This window comes from Ranitomeya imitator, chromosome 1 (assembly GCF_032444005.1).
Source record: "Ranitomeya imitator isolate aRanImi1 chromosome 1, aRanImi1.pri, whole genome shotgun sequence".
NCBI lineage: Eukaryota > Metazoa > Chordata > Amphibia > Anura > Dendrobatidae > Ranitomeya > Ranitomeya imitator.
The window spans coordinates 701,230,633-701,247,933 of record NC_091282.1 but is presented as its reverse complement, the minus strand read 5'-3'; the positions used below and the strand labels follow the sequence as shown (position 1 = coordinate 701,247,933).

Genomic DNA, 17,301 nt, shown 5'->3' with positions numbered 1-17,301 from the left:
CTCTGTATAACCCCAGAGTGTACACAGTGCATAGGCAGAAAACTGCCAAATCAGTGGTAGGGATACCAGATGGGTCATATAGGAAAGGGTTAAGTAGGTCATCTTAGAAGTCACAATTTTAAAGGGACAAAAGCCCTAAAAACAACATCTGTAATAAATAGTTTATTCATGGACAGCTGTTGCGCTGCTGCTCAGAAAAGCACAGAATCTCATTCTGTCCTGCTGAACAAATGTTCATTTACTCCAGATTTAATCCTCCTTGCTTTCTGAACGCAGGACAATAGTATGCCAGGAATCTATTAAAGATACACTACCAGCTAGGAAACTTCTGCACTAAATGCTTTCCATATGTCGTTTGACTTTGGATAGCGCAAGTCAATGGGGTTTTAAATCCATTCATTGCTGGCAGATAAATCCCTTGTGGACAAAGAGCAATAGCACCGCAGCTAGAAGATTTAATACAATCTAATATCAGCACATGCACAGAGACAGTGTAGGCACAAATTCCTGCCCGGCTTACTGACCGCTGTCCACAGCGCCAATGGAGTAAACTCGCACAGACCACCTGCCTCATTTCACTGAATATTCCTGGGAATATCATGGGCTAGTTTTACGGTGTGGATTAATGACTTGTTAAAACGAGAGGGATAATGATCCCAAACAGACACAACACGTATACACTATTATTTAATGAGATAGAAAAATAGACATGTTATCAGCACCCTAGTGAAGGACCTGTTCTGTTCTCCTGCCTAACAGCGGAGGTTGGCACCGACAGTTGTTGAGGCAGTATAATCTACCAGTACCAACAACCTACAGTCTGGATGAGTACTGCCTTACCGGCTTTCTTTGTTTATTTTGTTACCCTGTCTATTTATCCATCTATGCCTCCTGAGATTTGCCAAGATACCTATTTTGATATATCCTAACCGACCCATTAATACATCACCTTAGGTGTGGTTAGTGGTGGGGTGATGAAACAGATAACACAAGTGACCCATTTTGACAAAAGGGTTTGCCTTTAAGTTCTGATAGATTTACAGTTAGGGCCAGAAATATTTGGACAGTGACACAAGTTTTGTTATTTTAGCTGTTTACAAAAACATGTTCAGAATTACAATTATATATATAATATGGGCTGAAAGTGCACACTCCCAGCTGCAATATGATAGTTTCCACATCCAAATCGGAGAAAGGGTTTAGGAATCATAGCTCTGTAATGCATAGCGTCCTCTTTTTCAAGGGACCAAAAGTAATTGGACAATGGACTCTAAGGGCTGCAATTAACTCTGAAGGCGTCTCCCTCGTTAACCTGTAATCAATGAAGTAGTTAAAAGGTCAGGGGTGGATTCCAGGTGTGTGGTTTTGCATTTGGAAGCTGTTGCTGTGAGCAGACAACATGCGGTCAAAGGAACTCTCAATTGAGGTGAAGCAGAACATCCTGAGGCTGAAAGAAAAGAAAAAATCCATCAGAGAGATAGCAGACATGCTTGGAGTAGCAAAATCAACAGTTGGGTACATTCTGAGAAAAAAGGAATTGACTGGTGAGCTTGGGAACTCAAAAAGGCCTGGGCGTCCACGGATGACAACAGTGGTGGATGATCGCCGCATACTTAATTTGGTGAAGAAGAACCCGTTCACAACATCAACTGAAGTCCAGAACACTCTCAGTGAAGTAGGTGTATCTGTCTCTAAGTCAACAGTAAAGAGAAGACTCCATGACAGTAAATACAAAGGGTTCACATCTAGATGCAAACCATTCATCAATACCAAAAATAGAGAGGCCAGAGTTAAATTTGCAGAAAAACACCTCAAGAAGCCAGCTCAGTTCTGGAAAAGTATTCTATGGACAGATGAGACAAAGATCAACCTGTACCAGAATGATGGGAAGAAAAAAGTTTGGAGAAGAAAGGGAACGGCACATGATCCAAGGCACACCACATCCTCTGTAAAACATGGTGGAGGCAACGTGATGGCATGGGCATGCATGGCTTTCAATGGCACTGGGTCACTTGTGTTTATTGATGACATAAGAGCAGACAAGAGTAGCCGGATGAATTCTGAAGTGTACCGGGATATACTTTCAGCCCAGATTCAGCCAAATGCTGCAAAGTTGATTGGACGGCGCTTCATAGTACAGATGGACAATGACCCCAAGCATACAGCCAAAGCTACCCAGGAGTTCATGAGTGCCAAAAAGTGGAACATTCTGCAATGGCCAAGTCAATCTCCAGATCTAAACCCAATTGAGCATGCATTTCACTTGCTCAAATCCAGACTTAAGACGGAAAGACCCACAAACAAGCAAGACCTGAAGGCTGCGGCTGAAAAGGCCTGGCAAAGCATTAAGAAGGAGGAAACCCAGCGTTTGGTGATGTCCATGGGTTCCAGACTTAAGGCAGTGATTGCCTCCAAAGGATTTGCAACAAAATATTGAAAATAAAAATATTTTGTTTGGGTTATGTTTATTTGTCCAATTACTTTTGACCTCCTAAAATGTGGAGTGTTTGTAAAGAAATGTGTACAATTCCTACATTTTCTATCAGATATTTTTGTTCAACCCTTCAAATTAAACGTTACAATCTGCACTTGAATTCTGTTGTAGAGGTTTCATTTCAAATCCAATGTGGTGGCATGCAGAGCCCAACTCGCGAAAATTGTGTCACTGTCCAAATATTTCTGGCCCTAACTGTACATGCAAGGTACTGTGGTGAGGGCTGTCTAGGGATAATAAGGGTCAGCCTTCGTTGAGTGGGGGCACCACGTCCCCTGCTATATAGGGTGCCAACCTCCGCAGCCAGGCAGGAGCCAGCCATTAGATACAACCACGGTAAGGCAGTCCAACCAGATAGATTTAATTTGAGCTATTCGGACTCTTCCCTATCTCTGAGCCCTATAGGGTCACACTGGGTGGATATACTCCCAAAGTTTGGGAATGCTTTGATAAAGCATTTACCCCTTCTTGATCATTGTTTTTTGGCTAGGTGGTTAGCAATAAAAACGCACCAATAACATAAGGATGTCTGAGATGTTGCAATCTAATTTAGGGTTCTAACATTGAGTGCCTGTTCTTAAATCTCCTGCCTTTTCGTTTTAATATAGGGCAGAATAGGGATATTAGGGACAGTCGCTGGGGCGCCACTGTCATTGTATATAGGGTGCCAACCTCCGCTGATAAGCAGGAATACAGAACAGGTCCTTCCATAGGGTGCTGATAGCATGTCTATTATTCTATCTTAAATATTAGTGTGCACGTGTTGTGTCTGTTTGGGATCATTATCTCTTTTGTTTTACTAAGTAATTAATAAAGATATTTGTAGAAGTTTATTTATGTTAGCTGTATTGGTTTAGACCTCTGGCTTCAAATCCGTTTTCTATTTTGGTTACTAGTTTTACTGTGTGATAACAGAGACCCCTGCCAAGTACTGCAGACCAGCTGCTATTTTCCTCTATCAACAGTACTCCACAGCAGCAGCCACACATTGATCAGAGCTGTGCAGCGCAGCTCCATTCAATGTCTACATCTGGTCAGCACCAATGCTGGCAAAAGCTGATCAGTGGAGGTGGCGGACCCCACCGATCTGATCATTATCTTAAAGCCTCGTGCAGATGACTGTAATAATCGAATGAGTGATATCCGTCACTTTGATGGATAGCAGTCATACTGATGTTATTCTATGGGGATGAGCATGTCTGATTTTTTCCAAGGACGGAGCTGGTCCTAGAAAAAAATTGCAGCATGCCTCTGATAATCGGAACGCAGTCGATCATTGATGTTTATGGGTCTTTTGAAAATCTTATTGCACTTAGATGACATCAAGTGTGATCCGGTTTTCAAATACACAGTGAATGTAGATTTTTTTTTTTCAGATGCCACATCTGGAAAAATTGGATCACACTCATAGTAACATAGTTAGTAAGGCCGAAAAAAGACATTTGTCCATCCAGTTCAGCCTATATTCCATCATAATAAACACCCAGATCTACGTCCTTCTACAGAACCTAATAATTGTATGATACAATATTGTTCTGCTCCAGGAAGACATCCAGGCCTCTCTTGAACCCCTCGACTGAGTTCGCCATCACCACCTCCTCAGGCAAGCAATTCCAGATTCTCACTGCCCTAACAGTAAAGAATCCTCTTCTATGTTGGTGGAAAAACCTTCTCTCCTCCAGACGCAAAGAATGCCCCCTTGTGCCCGTCACCTTCCTTGGTATAAACAGATCCTCAGCGAGATATTTGTATTGTCCCCTTATATACTTATACATGGTTATTAGATCGCCCCTCAGTCGTCTTTTTTCTAGACTAAATAATCCTAATTTCGCTAATCTATCTGGGTATTGTAGTTCTCCCATCCCCTTTATTAATTTTGTTGCCCTCCTTTGTACTCTCTCTAGTTCCATTATATCCTTCCTGAGCACCGGTGCCCAAAACTGGACACAGTACTCCATGTGCGGTCTAACTAGGGATTTGTACAGAGGCAGTATAATGCTCTCATCATGTGTATCCAGACCTCTTTTAATGCACCCCATGATCCTGTTTGCCTTGGCAGCTGCTGCCTGGCACTGGCTGCTCCAGGTAAGTTTATCATTAACTAGGATCCCCAAGTCCTTCTCCCTGTCAGATTTACCCAGTGGTTTCCCGTTCAGTGTGTAATGGTGATATTGATTCCCTCTTCCCATGTGTATAACCTTACATTTATCATTGTTAAACCTCATCTGCCACCTTTCAGCCCAAGTTTCCAACTTATCCAGATCCATCTGTAGCAGAATACTATCTTCTCTTGTATTAACTGCTTTACATAGTTTTGTATCATCTGCAAATATCGATATTTTACTGTGTAAACCTTCTACCAGATCATTAATGAATATGTTGAAGAGAACAGGTCCCAATACTGACCCCTGCGGTACCCCACTGGTCACAGCGACCCAGTTAGAGACTATACCATTTATAACCACCCTCTGCTTTCTATCACTAAGCCAGTTACTAACCCATTTACACACATTTTCCCCCAGACCAAGCATTCTCATTTTGTGTACCAACCTCTTGTGCGGCACGGTATCAAACGCTTTGGAAAAATCGAGATATACCACGTCCAATGACTCACCGTGGTCCAGTCTATAGCTTACCTCTTCATTCCCACTCGTATTCTGATCAGAGCATGATAAGCATAAATGGGATCGATTTTCTCAGATGAGAGAAAAATCGGTTGTGCGATCTAGCCTAAGGATAAGGGATCAATGGCATATGACTGGATGACCCTTTTAAATCTTCAATAAATGAAGGTACGCTCAGTAAAAGACAAGAATGACCGGAAAGGGTTAATGCTGAAGGGACTAAGCGCTACTACTATCCATAACTCTGCAGACTTAAAAGGGTTGTCCGGGCTTATCACAAAAGTCTGTATGTGACTGCAGACCTGAGAATCCTCACATCACATGCAGTGCACACTGAGAATTCTCTCATGTCGGCGGCAAAACCAAATTGACCACAAAAATGCGATATACTTATATCGATATAAAGTTATCATTGTGAGACATTGAAGAGGAAAAAATGAAAACTGGACCCAAAAGGGAAGGGGTTACACTGTCCTACCCGACTTTCATCAAGTACCTTCCTAACTGCAAGCCTAGTTTCACAGCAGCTTTCATCCGGTCCTTGACTGGTTCCTGCTCTGCAGCGTCTACAGTTGCGTACAGAAATCAATTTCTAGGACTGATCCTATGTGGAAGATGTAATGTTCTGTTTGCTGCAATCATGAACAGAAATATGAAAAAGGCACTTGAAGAGCAGAATTGCATAAAAACAGTTTAATATTAACCAGAGCAAGTCTCTGAAAACAATCACAAAATCACAGTCAGGCTCGGCGCTTCATCAAGGTCCACCTGGCGGAATAATATTTTGAGGGACAGTTGGAGCATGTTTGTTGTTGGAAGCGTGGGGGATGCCAGAAAACATAACAATGTGCATGAAATGGAAAACATTCACAGTTTCTGTCCTAGGACTATGAAGTTCCCCCTCCTTTTGGAATCCATTACGGTTTAGGTCTCTTTGGTGATGCTCATCCTCTGGTGGTCTTGGTATGATTTAGAGTCTTCCCATGGACGAGGCCCTCGGATGTTTTCCCAGTCGTCAAAAGACTTTTCCTTCAATTTCTGCAGAAGACATAAGATTAAAACAGCCTATGATATATGGGAAGGGATGATATGGCACAAACAGAAAGCATTAATAGGATTGAGAACATTACCGCCATACCAAGTAGATGAGTAATTACAGCTATGCAAAGTAGGGACTCAATGGGGGCCATTAGGCCATAGTCACCTATCAAGGTTATCTTATTACATCTCCTTTAGGTGAAAAATAAAACTCAAGCAGATTTTACATATTTAGAACACATCAATAAGGAAAGGAATCCCTATTCTGGAGGAACACCTACACATGACAGCCCACATTACACTGTGTATTAGCAATGGAAAGTTACCATTCCGGTTTTTACTCATAATAATGAAGGCTACATTTAATATGAAGTGCTTTGTCCTCGAGGGGAGGTGACCACCTTAATTTCGGAGACAGAAGGGCAGCACTTTGGCAAATAAGTTGTCCAAGGTCTGTCATGAACTAGCAACAGTTATCCTACATTCTAAAATGATCACTGGACGAACACACGGGGGCACATAAAAAAGAACAGTCAACTATATGGAGTCGTCATGAAAAATGGTCTTTGACACTGAAAATTCTTCATCTGGATCTGTAGTCCTATGCGTAGAAGACAGTCTGCCACTGAGCAGATAAAATAGGAACCATTATTAAAGCATGAGAGCGGTGGGATATACACCTAGCGTGTCTACACAGAGATGTCAGAGGGGTCCCTGATGCAAATAAGTGACTGCAATTCATCCAATTTGGAAGCCAATTAGCACAGGTCTCCACTCAGCCACTTCCACATCACCACTTTTTGGGTCGTGCCCAACCTCATAGTGCTGTCAGTCTCATGGATCTCCCTTCTTCACACCAGAATTTGTAATGATTTTAGTTACTAAATAATAGGTGGCATTGACTAGATACTAAAAAATGATTGGAAATCTGTGGCACAGTCGCAATAAAGTGTCAGGCAGAGAACTTCAGGGATCTCTATGGACTGATGGATCTGAGGAACAGTTTTTCTCTATATATTTTATAGAGTTAATAACATTGAACACATACATTTATAGTGATATAATCTACAGTATATCTGCAGTTCTGTAATCTATATTGCAGGGTTGGTGCCGCTTCAAGCTATTGCACCACAATTGTGCACAATTACGCATTTCAGGCCAGTTCTAGCTCATTTATGAAGTAAGACACTGATACTGAACTTTGGGATAATGACCCAGGATGGCTGTTCAGCTTCACACAATTTACACGCCTCCACTACAGAACCTATAGATGATGCAATTCCGTGTAAGAATCTCATTTCCATTTTTTTTGTTGCTCTATGAGGTGCTTTCATGTTTTTGTCATTCTCCAAAATAAACAGAGTGCATGTATCTGGAAATACATTGCACAATGGTACAAGGACACTTCCAAAATTCTTTATTGTGCCGCAAACATCAAATGGAGAAGGAAACATCTTATAACTAAAAACAACAAGCATTGTATGAAAAGTTTGTACACTACTGGACAAGAACTTTAAGAAAGAGTGCTGTGTTGCTCGGTCTGGTGGTATCAACATCCGGCGGGGTGTCCCATGAGAACTGCAGACAGTCACCAGTCAATGATCAGCTGCAGTGCTCACAGATGGTCAGATTCAAGCAGGAGAGACCTATTTTACATTATAAGTGGGATTTAAATGTGGAATTGATTAAAGGGGTAAATTAGATGGGGGATTGCCAGACAGTGATGGATCAAGGATAGCTGCAATGGTCAAAGCACACACCTGTATGTAAAGTACAGAAATAGAGATATAAGAATTGCTCACGGGTAAGCCATGGATGTTAAAGGGGTTTCCCCACGAACAAAAGTTAATTTTATGCACTAGATCTTGGAATAAAAATAAGGTCCACAATAGGAAGCGATAAAATGAAATGTTCCTGTGCCGAGATAATCTTATAAATGTGCCACTGCAATTCTTTTGGTGAGGTGAGGCATTTCCCTGCCTGTTTTTAAACAATGTTTTATTTCAAAGAATCATATGGGAGATGCCATGCTGTAATGTATGTATACTCTCTTTTGCTTCTTCCCCTGCTCAGGAGATGTGGTATGATCAGACCATGTCCCTGAATGGTTATTTTAAGGAGGGGGATGAGTGGAAGACAGCCTTTAATACATCTGAGGGACACTATGAAAACCTTGTGATGCCATTTGGGGTGACTAATGCTCCCGCCGTCATTCAACACTTTAATGACCTTTTTAGCCACCTGGCAGGTAGATGTGTTGTGATCTATCTTGATGACATATTGATTTATTCGCCTGACCTCGAGTCACATCAGCTACATGTCAGGCAGGTCTTACACATACTCAGACAAAATAAATTATTTGTCAAACCAGAGAAATGTATGTTCCTGGTTCAAGAGATCCTTTTCTGGGTTATTACTCATCTTCCACTGGTTTTTGCATGGATCCGGCTAAAGTCCAGGTGGTACTGGATTGAGATTGTCCTGAGGACTTAAAGGCTTTTCCAAGATTTTTAGGTTTCGCCAACTACTACCGTAAGTTAATCAAGAACTTTTCGATAGTGGCCAAACCTCTGACTGACAGGAAATGGACAGACTTTTCCAAATGGTCAAGTCCGGCCCGGGAGGTATTTGATAACTTATTTGAATGTTTTGCTTATACCCAGATTCTCATACAGCCTGATGTCACTCAGCCACTCATTGTAGAAGTTGACGAGTCTGAAGAGGGGGCTGTATTGTCGCAGAGTGCATCTCCAAGTAAAGGGCGTCTGTGTGCATATTTTTTTTTAAAAAACAAAACACTATTGCCGGCTGAGAAAAACTATGACATTGGTAAAGGGAAACTCTTGGCAATAAAATGGGCTTTTGAAGAGTGTCAACATTTTTTGGAGGGGGCAGTTCACCTGGGCATAGTAATCACTGATCATAAAAAATATATTATATTTGGAATCTGCTAAGCATCTTACACTTAGACAGGCAAGATGGTCATTATTCTTTGCCAGATTAAACTTTTTTGTGACAAACATGCCTGGGAATAAGAACATTAAGGCGGATGCCTTATCTTGTTGCTTTCCTGGGGATGGAGATAATTGTGAATTGGTTCCTATATTACGGAAATGGATAGTTTTTGCACTATATGCTCTGATCTGGACAGGGCCGCTGTACAGACTCAGGGGGACACCTCTGCTGCCTGTCCTTTAGGTAAACAGTTTATTTCTGTGAATCTCCATCTTAAAGTTTTAAGCTAACATCATGATTTGATCTGGCTGGGCATCCTGATAGTAAAGCCACTATAGATCCCCTTAATCAGCAATTTTGGTGGTCTGGGGTGCACTAGGATGTTAGGAAGTATGTAGCAGCCTGCAGTGCTTGTGCACGTTTTAAGACTCACACTCTTATGTATGGGGCTCTTCAACCATTAGCGATTCCCAGTAGGTCTTGGACTCATTTGTGGGTAGATTTCATCATGGATCTACTTGTATCTGCAGGTAATACTGTAATATTGGTGTTCAGATTCAGATTCAGCAAGCTATCTCATTTCATTGCGTTACCCGCTTTACCTAATGCCAATGCCTTGGCGCAAATTTTTAATTTTAAAGAAAATCAATAGTAACCAGGGTCTCAATTATATAATCGTATTTAAATCCCTAAAAGCATAAATCTTTATTGATATCCTGAACCTACACATTGGTTCACACCACAAAAAATGACCAAAAAAATAGACATACACTGTGCTCACATATAAACACTCAATTAAAAATGGAGTCGCTAGGTGTCCCTGATATGTGCTATCCTCGCACCTTCCTGCCTGTGGGGGTTGGGACCCTATGAGGGAAAACGATATGGTGCCCCCACTCCACGGTGGCTATCCCTAGGGGCCCTGTTACGCCCTATATCCCCCTGGGAAAGCCCACTACCCACAGACTAAGGAAACCGCTGTAACTATACAGAGATATTCCTATACTAAAGGAACCCTAGATCCCCACACAAAAACATTTGCATAAGTAGAACACAGTAGGCAGAAATATTGGCATATTGGCGGAGGGGTTTTAGCATAAATAATCATAAGGCCATCATGTTTGTTATGGAGGAGTCTATTTTAGTGCCCCACATAACTTCTCAAATGTCTATGCATCAGATAAACCCAGCATAAGAGGTACTAAATCCAAGCACTTATCTCCCTTCGCCTGCCATTTGCCACACATATCCACAGCGCCTCTACGCGTTTCGCCCCATTGGGCTCCTCAGGAGGCTTGATTCTAAGATAAACAGTGTCCTGATGCGGTGTAGTAGTGAATACCTATGATGCTTCCTGCTTTTTAAAAACTACCGCCATATGTGCGCTTGGAGGAGTGTCCCACCTTCGCCGGCTCACTTCCGGAAGCTTACTGCATCCACCTCTTCCACGGCGCATGCTCCAGCTGACCCACAGACTGCGGCGGCTAGATTCACGGCGTCACAGCTACTGCGCCGGTATCTCTCCTAGCAGATAGATGGCGCGTCTCAGAACTACTTCCGGGTAACAGTGGGTCCCCTCATCAAGAGGCCTCTGCGCATACTCAAGCCTTCCAGCATACAATAAAGAGCGCAGCGGTACATTCACGCATGCGCCTCCTCACCTCCCAGCCTCTACTGTGTGACGTAACATGCAATTTATATGCCGCTATCCACTCATCCCAGTATATTAAACACCGGATCATTGACAGGGTTGGCACACTATTTTATCCATACACGGCCCATATCTGATGCCTAGACACAAAAAATTCCTGTATAGCAGTGGACAGTCCTGAATGTATCAGCGCAAGCGCAGACCCTGTCCGCTGCCAAATAACCATTATGTGTCTTATAGGCTCACTATTCAAAGTCACTCTTCGGCAAGATCCCGAGAGATTAATAGGATTATAGTGGTTTTTAATATAGATACTTTGGAAGATCTCTCCTTTACCCCAATTTTACAATATTCATATGGAAACCATATCCACTCACTGATGTTACCGGCGCACATAAGAAGAATAAGGAGAAAAAAAGGGGGGGGGGAATGTGTTATCTTGAGGGAATTGTTGCTAGCAGTAGGATTGAGGCGTAATGATACCACAGTAAATCTCTTAAGGTACCTTCACACAACGATTTCGTTAACGATATCATCGCTTTTTGTGACGTAGCAACGATATTGTTAACGAAATCGTTATGCGTGACAGCGACCAACGCTCAGGCCCCTGCTGGGAGATCGTTGGTCGCTGGGAATGATCAGGACCTTTTTTTTGGTTTTGCCTGAGTACACATCCTCATCCTCTCTTGGTTTCTCCTTGCTTTAACTTCCATGTCCAACTGTTTGGTGTGAGTATTTTGTATGTTTGGTATTTTCATTTATCCCTGTCAGTCTTCCCATGTTTGTCTGGTCAGTGTGTTATACACTTGAGCTTCCCACTACTCTGGGTGGGGGTGGGGAGGACAGATCAGGGTAGGTGTAAGAGCATAGCAAGACACTAGAACTCGGCATCTTCACCTTCAGAAGTAATCCGGGGGACAAGGATAGACCAGGGCACCTACAGTTCTAGGGACCTGGTTAGCACCCAAATTGCCAACACCTTTGTGACACCTATCCAGACCGCATAGCAAATAAGGGTTGGGGGTTACTTGGGAAATAGCGATCACAAAATAATAAGTTTTCATGTATCCTTTAAAAAGATGTGTAATAGAGGGGTTACAAGGACACTAAACTTCAGGAGGGCAAATTTCCAACGGATGAGAGAGGATCTTGGTGCAATTAAATGGGACGATATCCTGAGACACAAAAATACACAAAGAAAATGGGAGACATTTATTAGCATCCTGGATAGGACCTGTGCACAGTATATACCGTATGGGAATAAACATACTAGAAATAGGAGGAAACCAATATGGCTAAATAGAGCTCTAAGAGGCGCAATAAGTGACAAAAAGAAAGCATTTAGAGAATTAAAGGAAGTAGGTAGTGAGGAGGCATTAAATAAATACAAAAAATTGAATAAATTCTGTAAAAAGCAAATCAAGGCAGCAAAGATTGAGACAGAGAGACTCATTGCCAGAGAGAGTAAAAATAATCCTAAAATATTCTTTTACTACATAAATAGTAAGAAACTAAAAAATGATAGTGTTGGCCCCCTTAAAAATAGTCTGGGTGAAATGGTGGATGAGGATGAGGAAAAAGCCAATATGCTAAATGACTTTTTTTCATCAGTATTTACACAAGAAAATCCCATGGCAGACAAAATGACTAGTGATAAAAATTCCCCATCAAATGTCACCTGCTTAACCCAGCAGGAAGTGCGGCGGCGTCTAAAAATCACTAAAATTGACAAATCTCCGGGCCCGAATGGGATACACCCTCGAGTACTACAGGAATTAAGTACAGTCATTGATAGACCATTATTTTTAATCTTTAAAGACTCCATAATAACAGGGTCTGTACCACAGGACTGGCGTATAGCAAATGTGGTGCCAATATTCAAAAAGGGAACAAAAACTGAACTCGGAAATTATAGGCCAGTAAGCTTAACCTCTACTGTGGGTAAAATCCTGGAGGGCATTCTAAGGGATGATATACTGGAGTATCTGAAGAGGAATAACCTCATGACCCAGTATCAGCACGGGTTTACTAGGGACCGTTCATGTCAGACTAATTTGATCAGTTTCTATGAAGAGGTAAGTTCTGGACTGGACCAAAGGAACCCAGTAGATGTAGTGTATATGGACTTTTCAAAAGCTTTTGATACAGTGCCACACAAAAGGTTGATACATAAAATGAGAATAATGGGGATAGGGGAAAATATGTGTAAGTGGGTTGAGAGCTGGCTCAGGGATAGGAAACAAAGGGTGGTTATTAATGGAGCACACTCGGACTGGGTAGCGGTTAGCAGTGGGGTACCACAGGGGTCAGTATTGGGCCCTCTTCTTTTTAACATTTATTAATGACCTTGTAGGGGGCATTCAGAGTAGAATTTCAATATTTGCAGATGACACTAAACTCTGCAGGGTAATCAATACAGAGGAGGACAATTTTATATTACAGGATGATTTATGTAAACTAGAAGCTTGGGCTGATAAATGGCAAATGAGCTTTAATGGGGATAAATGTAAGGTCATGCACTTGGGTAGAAGTAATAAGATGTATAACTATGTGCTTAATTCTAAAACTCTGGGCAAAACCGTCAATGAAAAAGACCTGGGTGTATGGGTGGATGACAAACTCATTTAGTGGCCAGTGTCAGGCAGCTGCTACAAAGGCAAATAAAATAATGGGATGCATTAAAAGAGGCATAGATGCTCATGAGGAGAACATAATTTTACCTCTATACAAGTCACTTGTTCGACCACACTTAGAATACTGTAACAACCATAATCCTCTAAAGGGTGTACCAGGCAGAGGATAAGAAGTGAGATGAAAAACAGTAAACGATAAAATATCTATTTATTAATACATAAATTAAAAAACAGGGGGAACCCAAAAATGTATGATACAAAAAAGACGCAAAATGGGACCTCTTAGTGGTAATGGGAGAGAAGAGCCAACAAAATAAATAAATAACCGATGTTGCAAAATAGTCTATATGCCGCATAGAATAGATCCCCCTCCAAAGCAGGATATTAATATTCCTAGGAATACACGTGTAGCTGCAAAAAAGAGGCCAAATAGCCTAACATATGGAATAGACACTACCTTACAGAGCCATCGCATACATAGTGTATATGATAGTGAAACCAAAGAGCTGAGAGATGGTAGGGGGTATTTCCAAAATACAGAGAACCACTGATGCTAATAAAGCTATTCAAGAGGCTAATGCAGGAATCCCTTATACACTCACAGCATCGAAGATTGGAAGAAGTAGATAGCGTTGTATGGAGTGGGTATTATTACCTGTGCAGAGCCGCAGAGGATATGAGGGCCAGTGTCCTGGGATCAAGCAGGCATGGAGGGTATGTGGCTGTGCTCTCCTGACGCCCGACGAGCGCCATTTCGCAAGGATGCTTCTTCCCGCCCCCGGAAGAAGCATCCTTGCGAAACGGCGCTCGTCGGGCGTCGGGAGAGCACAGCCACATACCCTCCATGCCTGCTTGATCCCAGGACACTGGCCCTCATATCCTCTGCGGCTCTGCACAGGTAATAATACCCACTCCATACAACGCTATCTACTTCTTCCAATCTTCGATGCTGTGAGTGTATAAGGGATTCCTGCATTAGCCTCTTGAATAGCTTTATTAGCATCAGTGGTTCTCTGTATTTTGGAAATACCCCCTACCATCTCTCAGCTCTTTGGTTTCACTATTATATACACTATGTATGCGATGGCTCTGTAAGGTAGTGTCTATTCCATATGTTAGGCTATTTGGCCTCTTTTTTGCAGCTACACGTGAATTCCTAGGAATATTAATATCCTGCTTTGGAGGGGGATCTATTCTATGCGGCATATAGACTATTTTGCAACATCGGTTATTTATTTATTTTGTTGGCTCTTCTCTCCCATTACCACTAAGAGGTCCCATTTTGCGTCTTTTTTGTATAATACATTTTTTGGTTCCCCCTGTTTTTTAATTTATGTATTAATAAATAGATATTTTATCGTTTACTGTTGTTCATCTCACTTCTTATCCTCTGCCTGGTACACCCTTTAGAGGATTATGGTTGTTACATGTTAGTTGGAGTGACTTTTTGAGCCACAAATACCAACCAGGACTATGATAATGGACTTAGAATACTGTGCACAGTTCTGGTCTCCGGTGTATAAGAAAGACATAGCTGAACTGGAGCGGGTGCAGAGAAGAGCGACCAAGGTTATTAGAGGACTGGGGGATCTGCAATACCAAGATAGGTTATTACACTTGGGGCTATTTAGTTTGGAAAAACGAAGACTAAGGGGTGATCTTATGTTAATGTATAAATATATGAGGGGACAGTACAAAGACCTTTCTGATGATCTTTTTAATCATAGAACTGAAACAGGGACAAGGGGGCATCCTCTACGTTTGGAGGAAAAAAGGTTTAAGCATAATAACAGACGCGGATTCTTTACTGTAAGAGCAGTGAGACTATGGAACTCTCTGCCGTATGATGTTGTAATGAGTGATTCATTACTTAAATTTAAGAGGGGACTGGATACATTTCTGGAAAAGTATAATGTTACAGGGTATATACACTAGATTCCTTGATAGGGTGTTGATCCAGGGAACTAGTCTGATTGCCGTATGTGGAGTCGGGAAGGAATTTTTTTCCCCAATGCGGAGCTTACTCTTTGCCACATGGTTTTTTTTTGCCTTCCTCTGGATCAATATGTTAGGGCAAGTTAGGTTAGGCTACGGGTTGAACTAGATGGACTTAAAGTCTTCCTTCAACCTTAATAACTATGTAACTATGTAACCTAGGGTATATACGGTGCATTAGTCAGTTACATCTTCTATCCAGGTGCTGTATATGCTATAAACCTTTTAATAAAACCCTTCTGAAGCCAGACATGTTATTTTTAGCTTACCGGTATGTAAATTGACATCAGATGAGCCAAGAATAAGAGGTATGTAAGGTTATCTTTGACACTTAGAACACAGCATATACATTTTTGTCCTCTTATAACTGCATCATTATATTTGCTGTTCTTATTCTGGACTTGCAAAGTATTACATTTACAGAGTACTCAGAGACAAAACATATCTGAAAACAAAGTCAAAGACCACCAGCTGCCTATTTGACTAGTGAAAGAAATCACACAAGGCATTGGATCTAACAAAGCCTAAATAGATTGAGATCATTACAAAAAATGCAAAGATCAGAACAGACAGCTGAAGCTTTCAAGTGTCTTACCTATCTAATGGATAAAATAAAGAGGAACAAAAGAAGCTTTTAAAATGGAAATTATATCTGAAGTGCAATATATTAAAATAGAAAGAACATACCGTGACATCGTTCTAAAACGTATGAAAAAGATTTACTGATGGAACCATATCTGGATTTATTCGCAATACCGTGTCACCTTATGCCCTCCCCAATACACAACATACTATTGGTTCCTGGTCCCACCCATTTCAGCATGACTGACAAACCATCTAACCTGTATGTGGGCCTACTAATGGCAGATGCAGACGAGCGTATTTTCGGTACGAGTTCAACCCAGCAAAACATTGGTCTGCCGAAAACATTGAGTCTGCCTGAAGGAAAAAAAAAAAAAAAAAAAAATCACTGCATACCCGAATTTGATCCAATATTTGGATCGCATTCAGCCATGCAAGTCAATGAGTCCCTGGAAACCTTCAGACTGCACTCAGATGACATCTGGTTTCCACAGATTGACAGAACGAAGAAGATGGAGATATTGGTTTTCTCCATGTTACACTCTGGCCACCATTAAATCAACCAGATTTTCTCGGTTGACAAAATTTACGCTTGTACGACCCTAGCCTAAAGATCAAGTCAGATGAAAGACGGATCGTTAAATTTCAAAGCCCAATACATTTGTTTAGGGGTGTTTGGAGAGGCTTATTCTGCTCTTCCCAATCAGAACACATGCATATTTGCCGAATCGAGCATGCATGTATAGGGGTATATTTGTCAGAAAAGTGGTCAGCCAAATAGGAGTTATGTAAGGTGCATATGATCACTTTAAAGGAGTTGTCCATGTTTCACTTTTTGTTTCCAGATGCTTGCTCTAAAACAACATAATGAGCCTTATCTCCCTCCCCCCCCCCCCAAGCTGCTGCTACGCTTCTGTCCCAGGTCTTTACTGGAAACCATTTTTGAATGGGCCCACTGAGGTAAGCCTTCCCCTTATATACACATAAAAAACCAAACAGCACTTTTTCGTATTGCGTGCGGATGCATTATTCGAGTGCTGCATCAAATCACCAGTTGATCAGGTGAAGAGTTTACAGTGTATCCATGTTGAAAGAACACAAATGAAATGTGAACACTGCAGCCAATCCGCAACCACTGATTAGCTGCAGTACTAGCGTTTCACCTTTGCTAGATGTTGATCTCAACAAACCAGCATGGGTTTACACAGCCAAGTACGGAGGAGGTGAGACCTCCACATCTTTGTATTTTGACCCTTCTAAGGTGAAGGTTTCTTGGACACTTACTACTTGCTACGTTTATTTAGGTTATTTGTACTTTCTGTCATCGTG

General features: G+C 41.6%; 1 protein-coding gene across 1 annotated transcript in view; it reads right to left on the bottom strand.

Annotated features, from left to right (window-relative positions):
* Nucleotides 1–5,796: 5,796 nt before the first annotated feature.
* The window catches only part of COX16 (cytochrome c oxidase assembly factor COX16), a 137,223-nt gene continuing 125,718 nt past the window's right edge, over nt 5,797–17,301 (bottom strand). Inside the window, exon 4 of the mRNA XM_069731616.1 lies at nt 5,797–6,156. Within this exon, the coding sequence (XP_069587717.1) occupies nt 6,043–6,156 (114 nt within the window). The 3' untranslated portion in view covers nt 5,797–6,042. The remainder of the gene's footprint in view (nt 6,157–17,301) is intronic.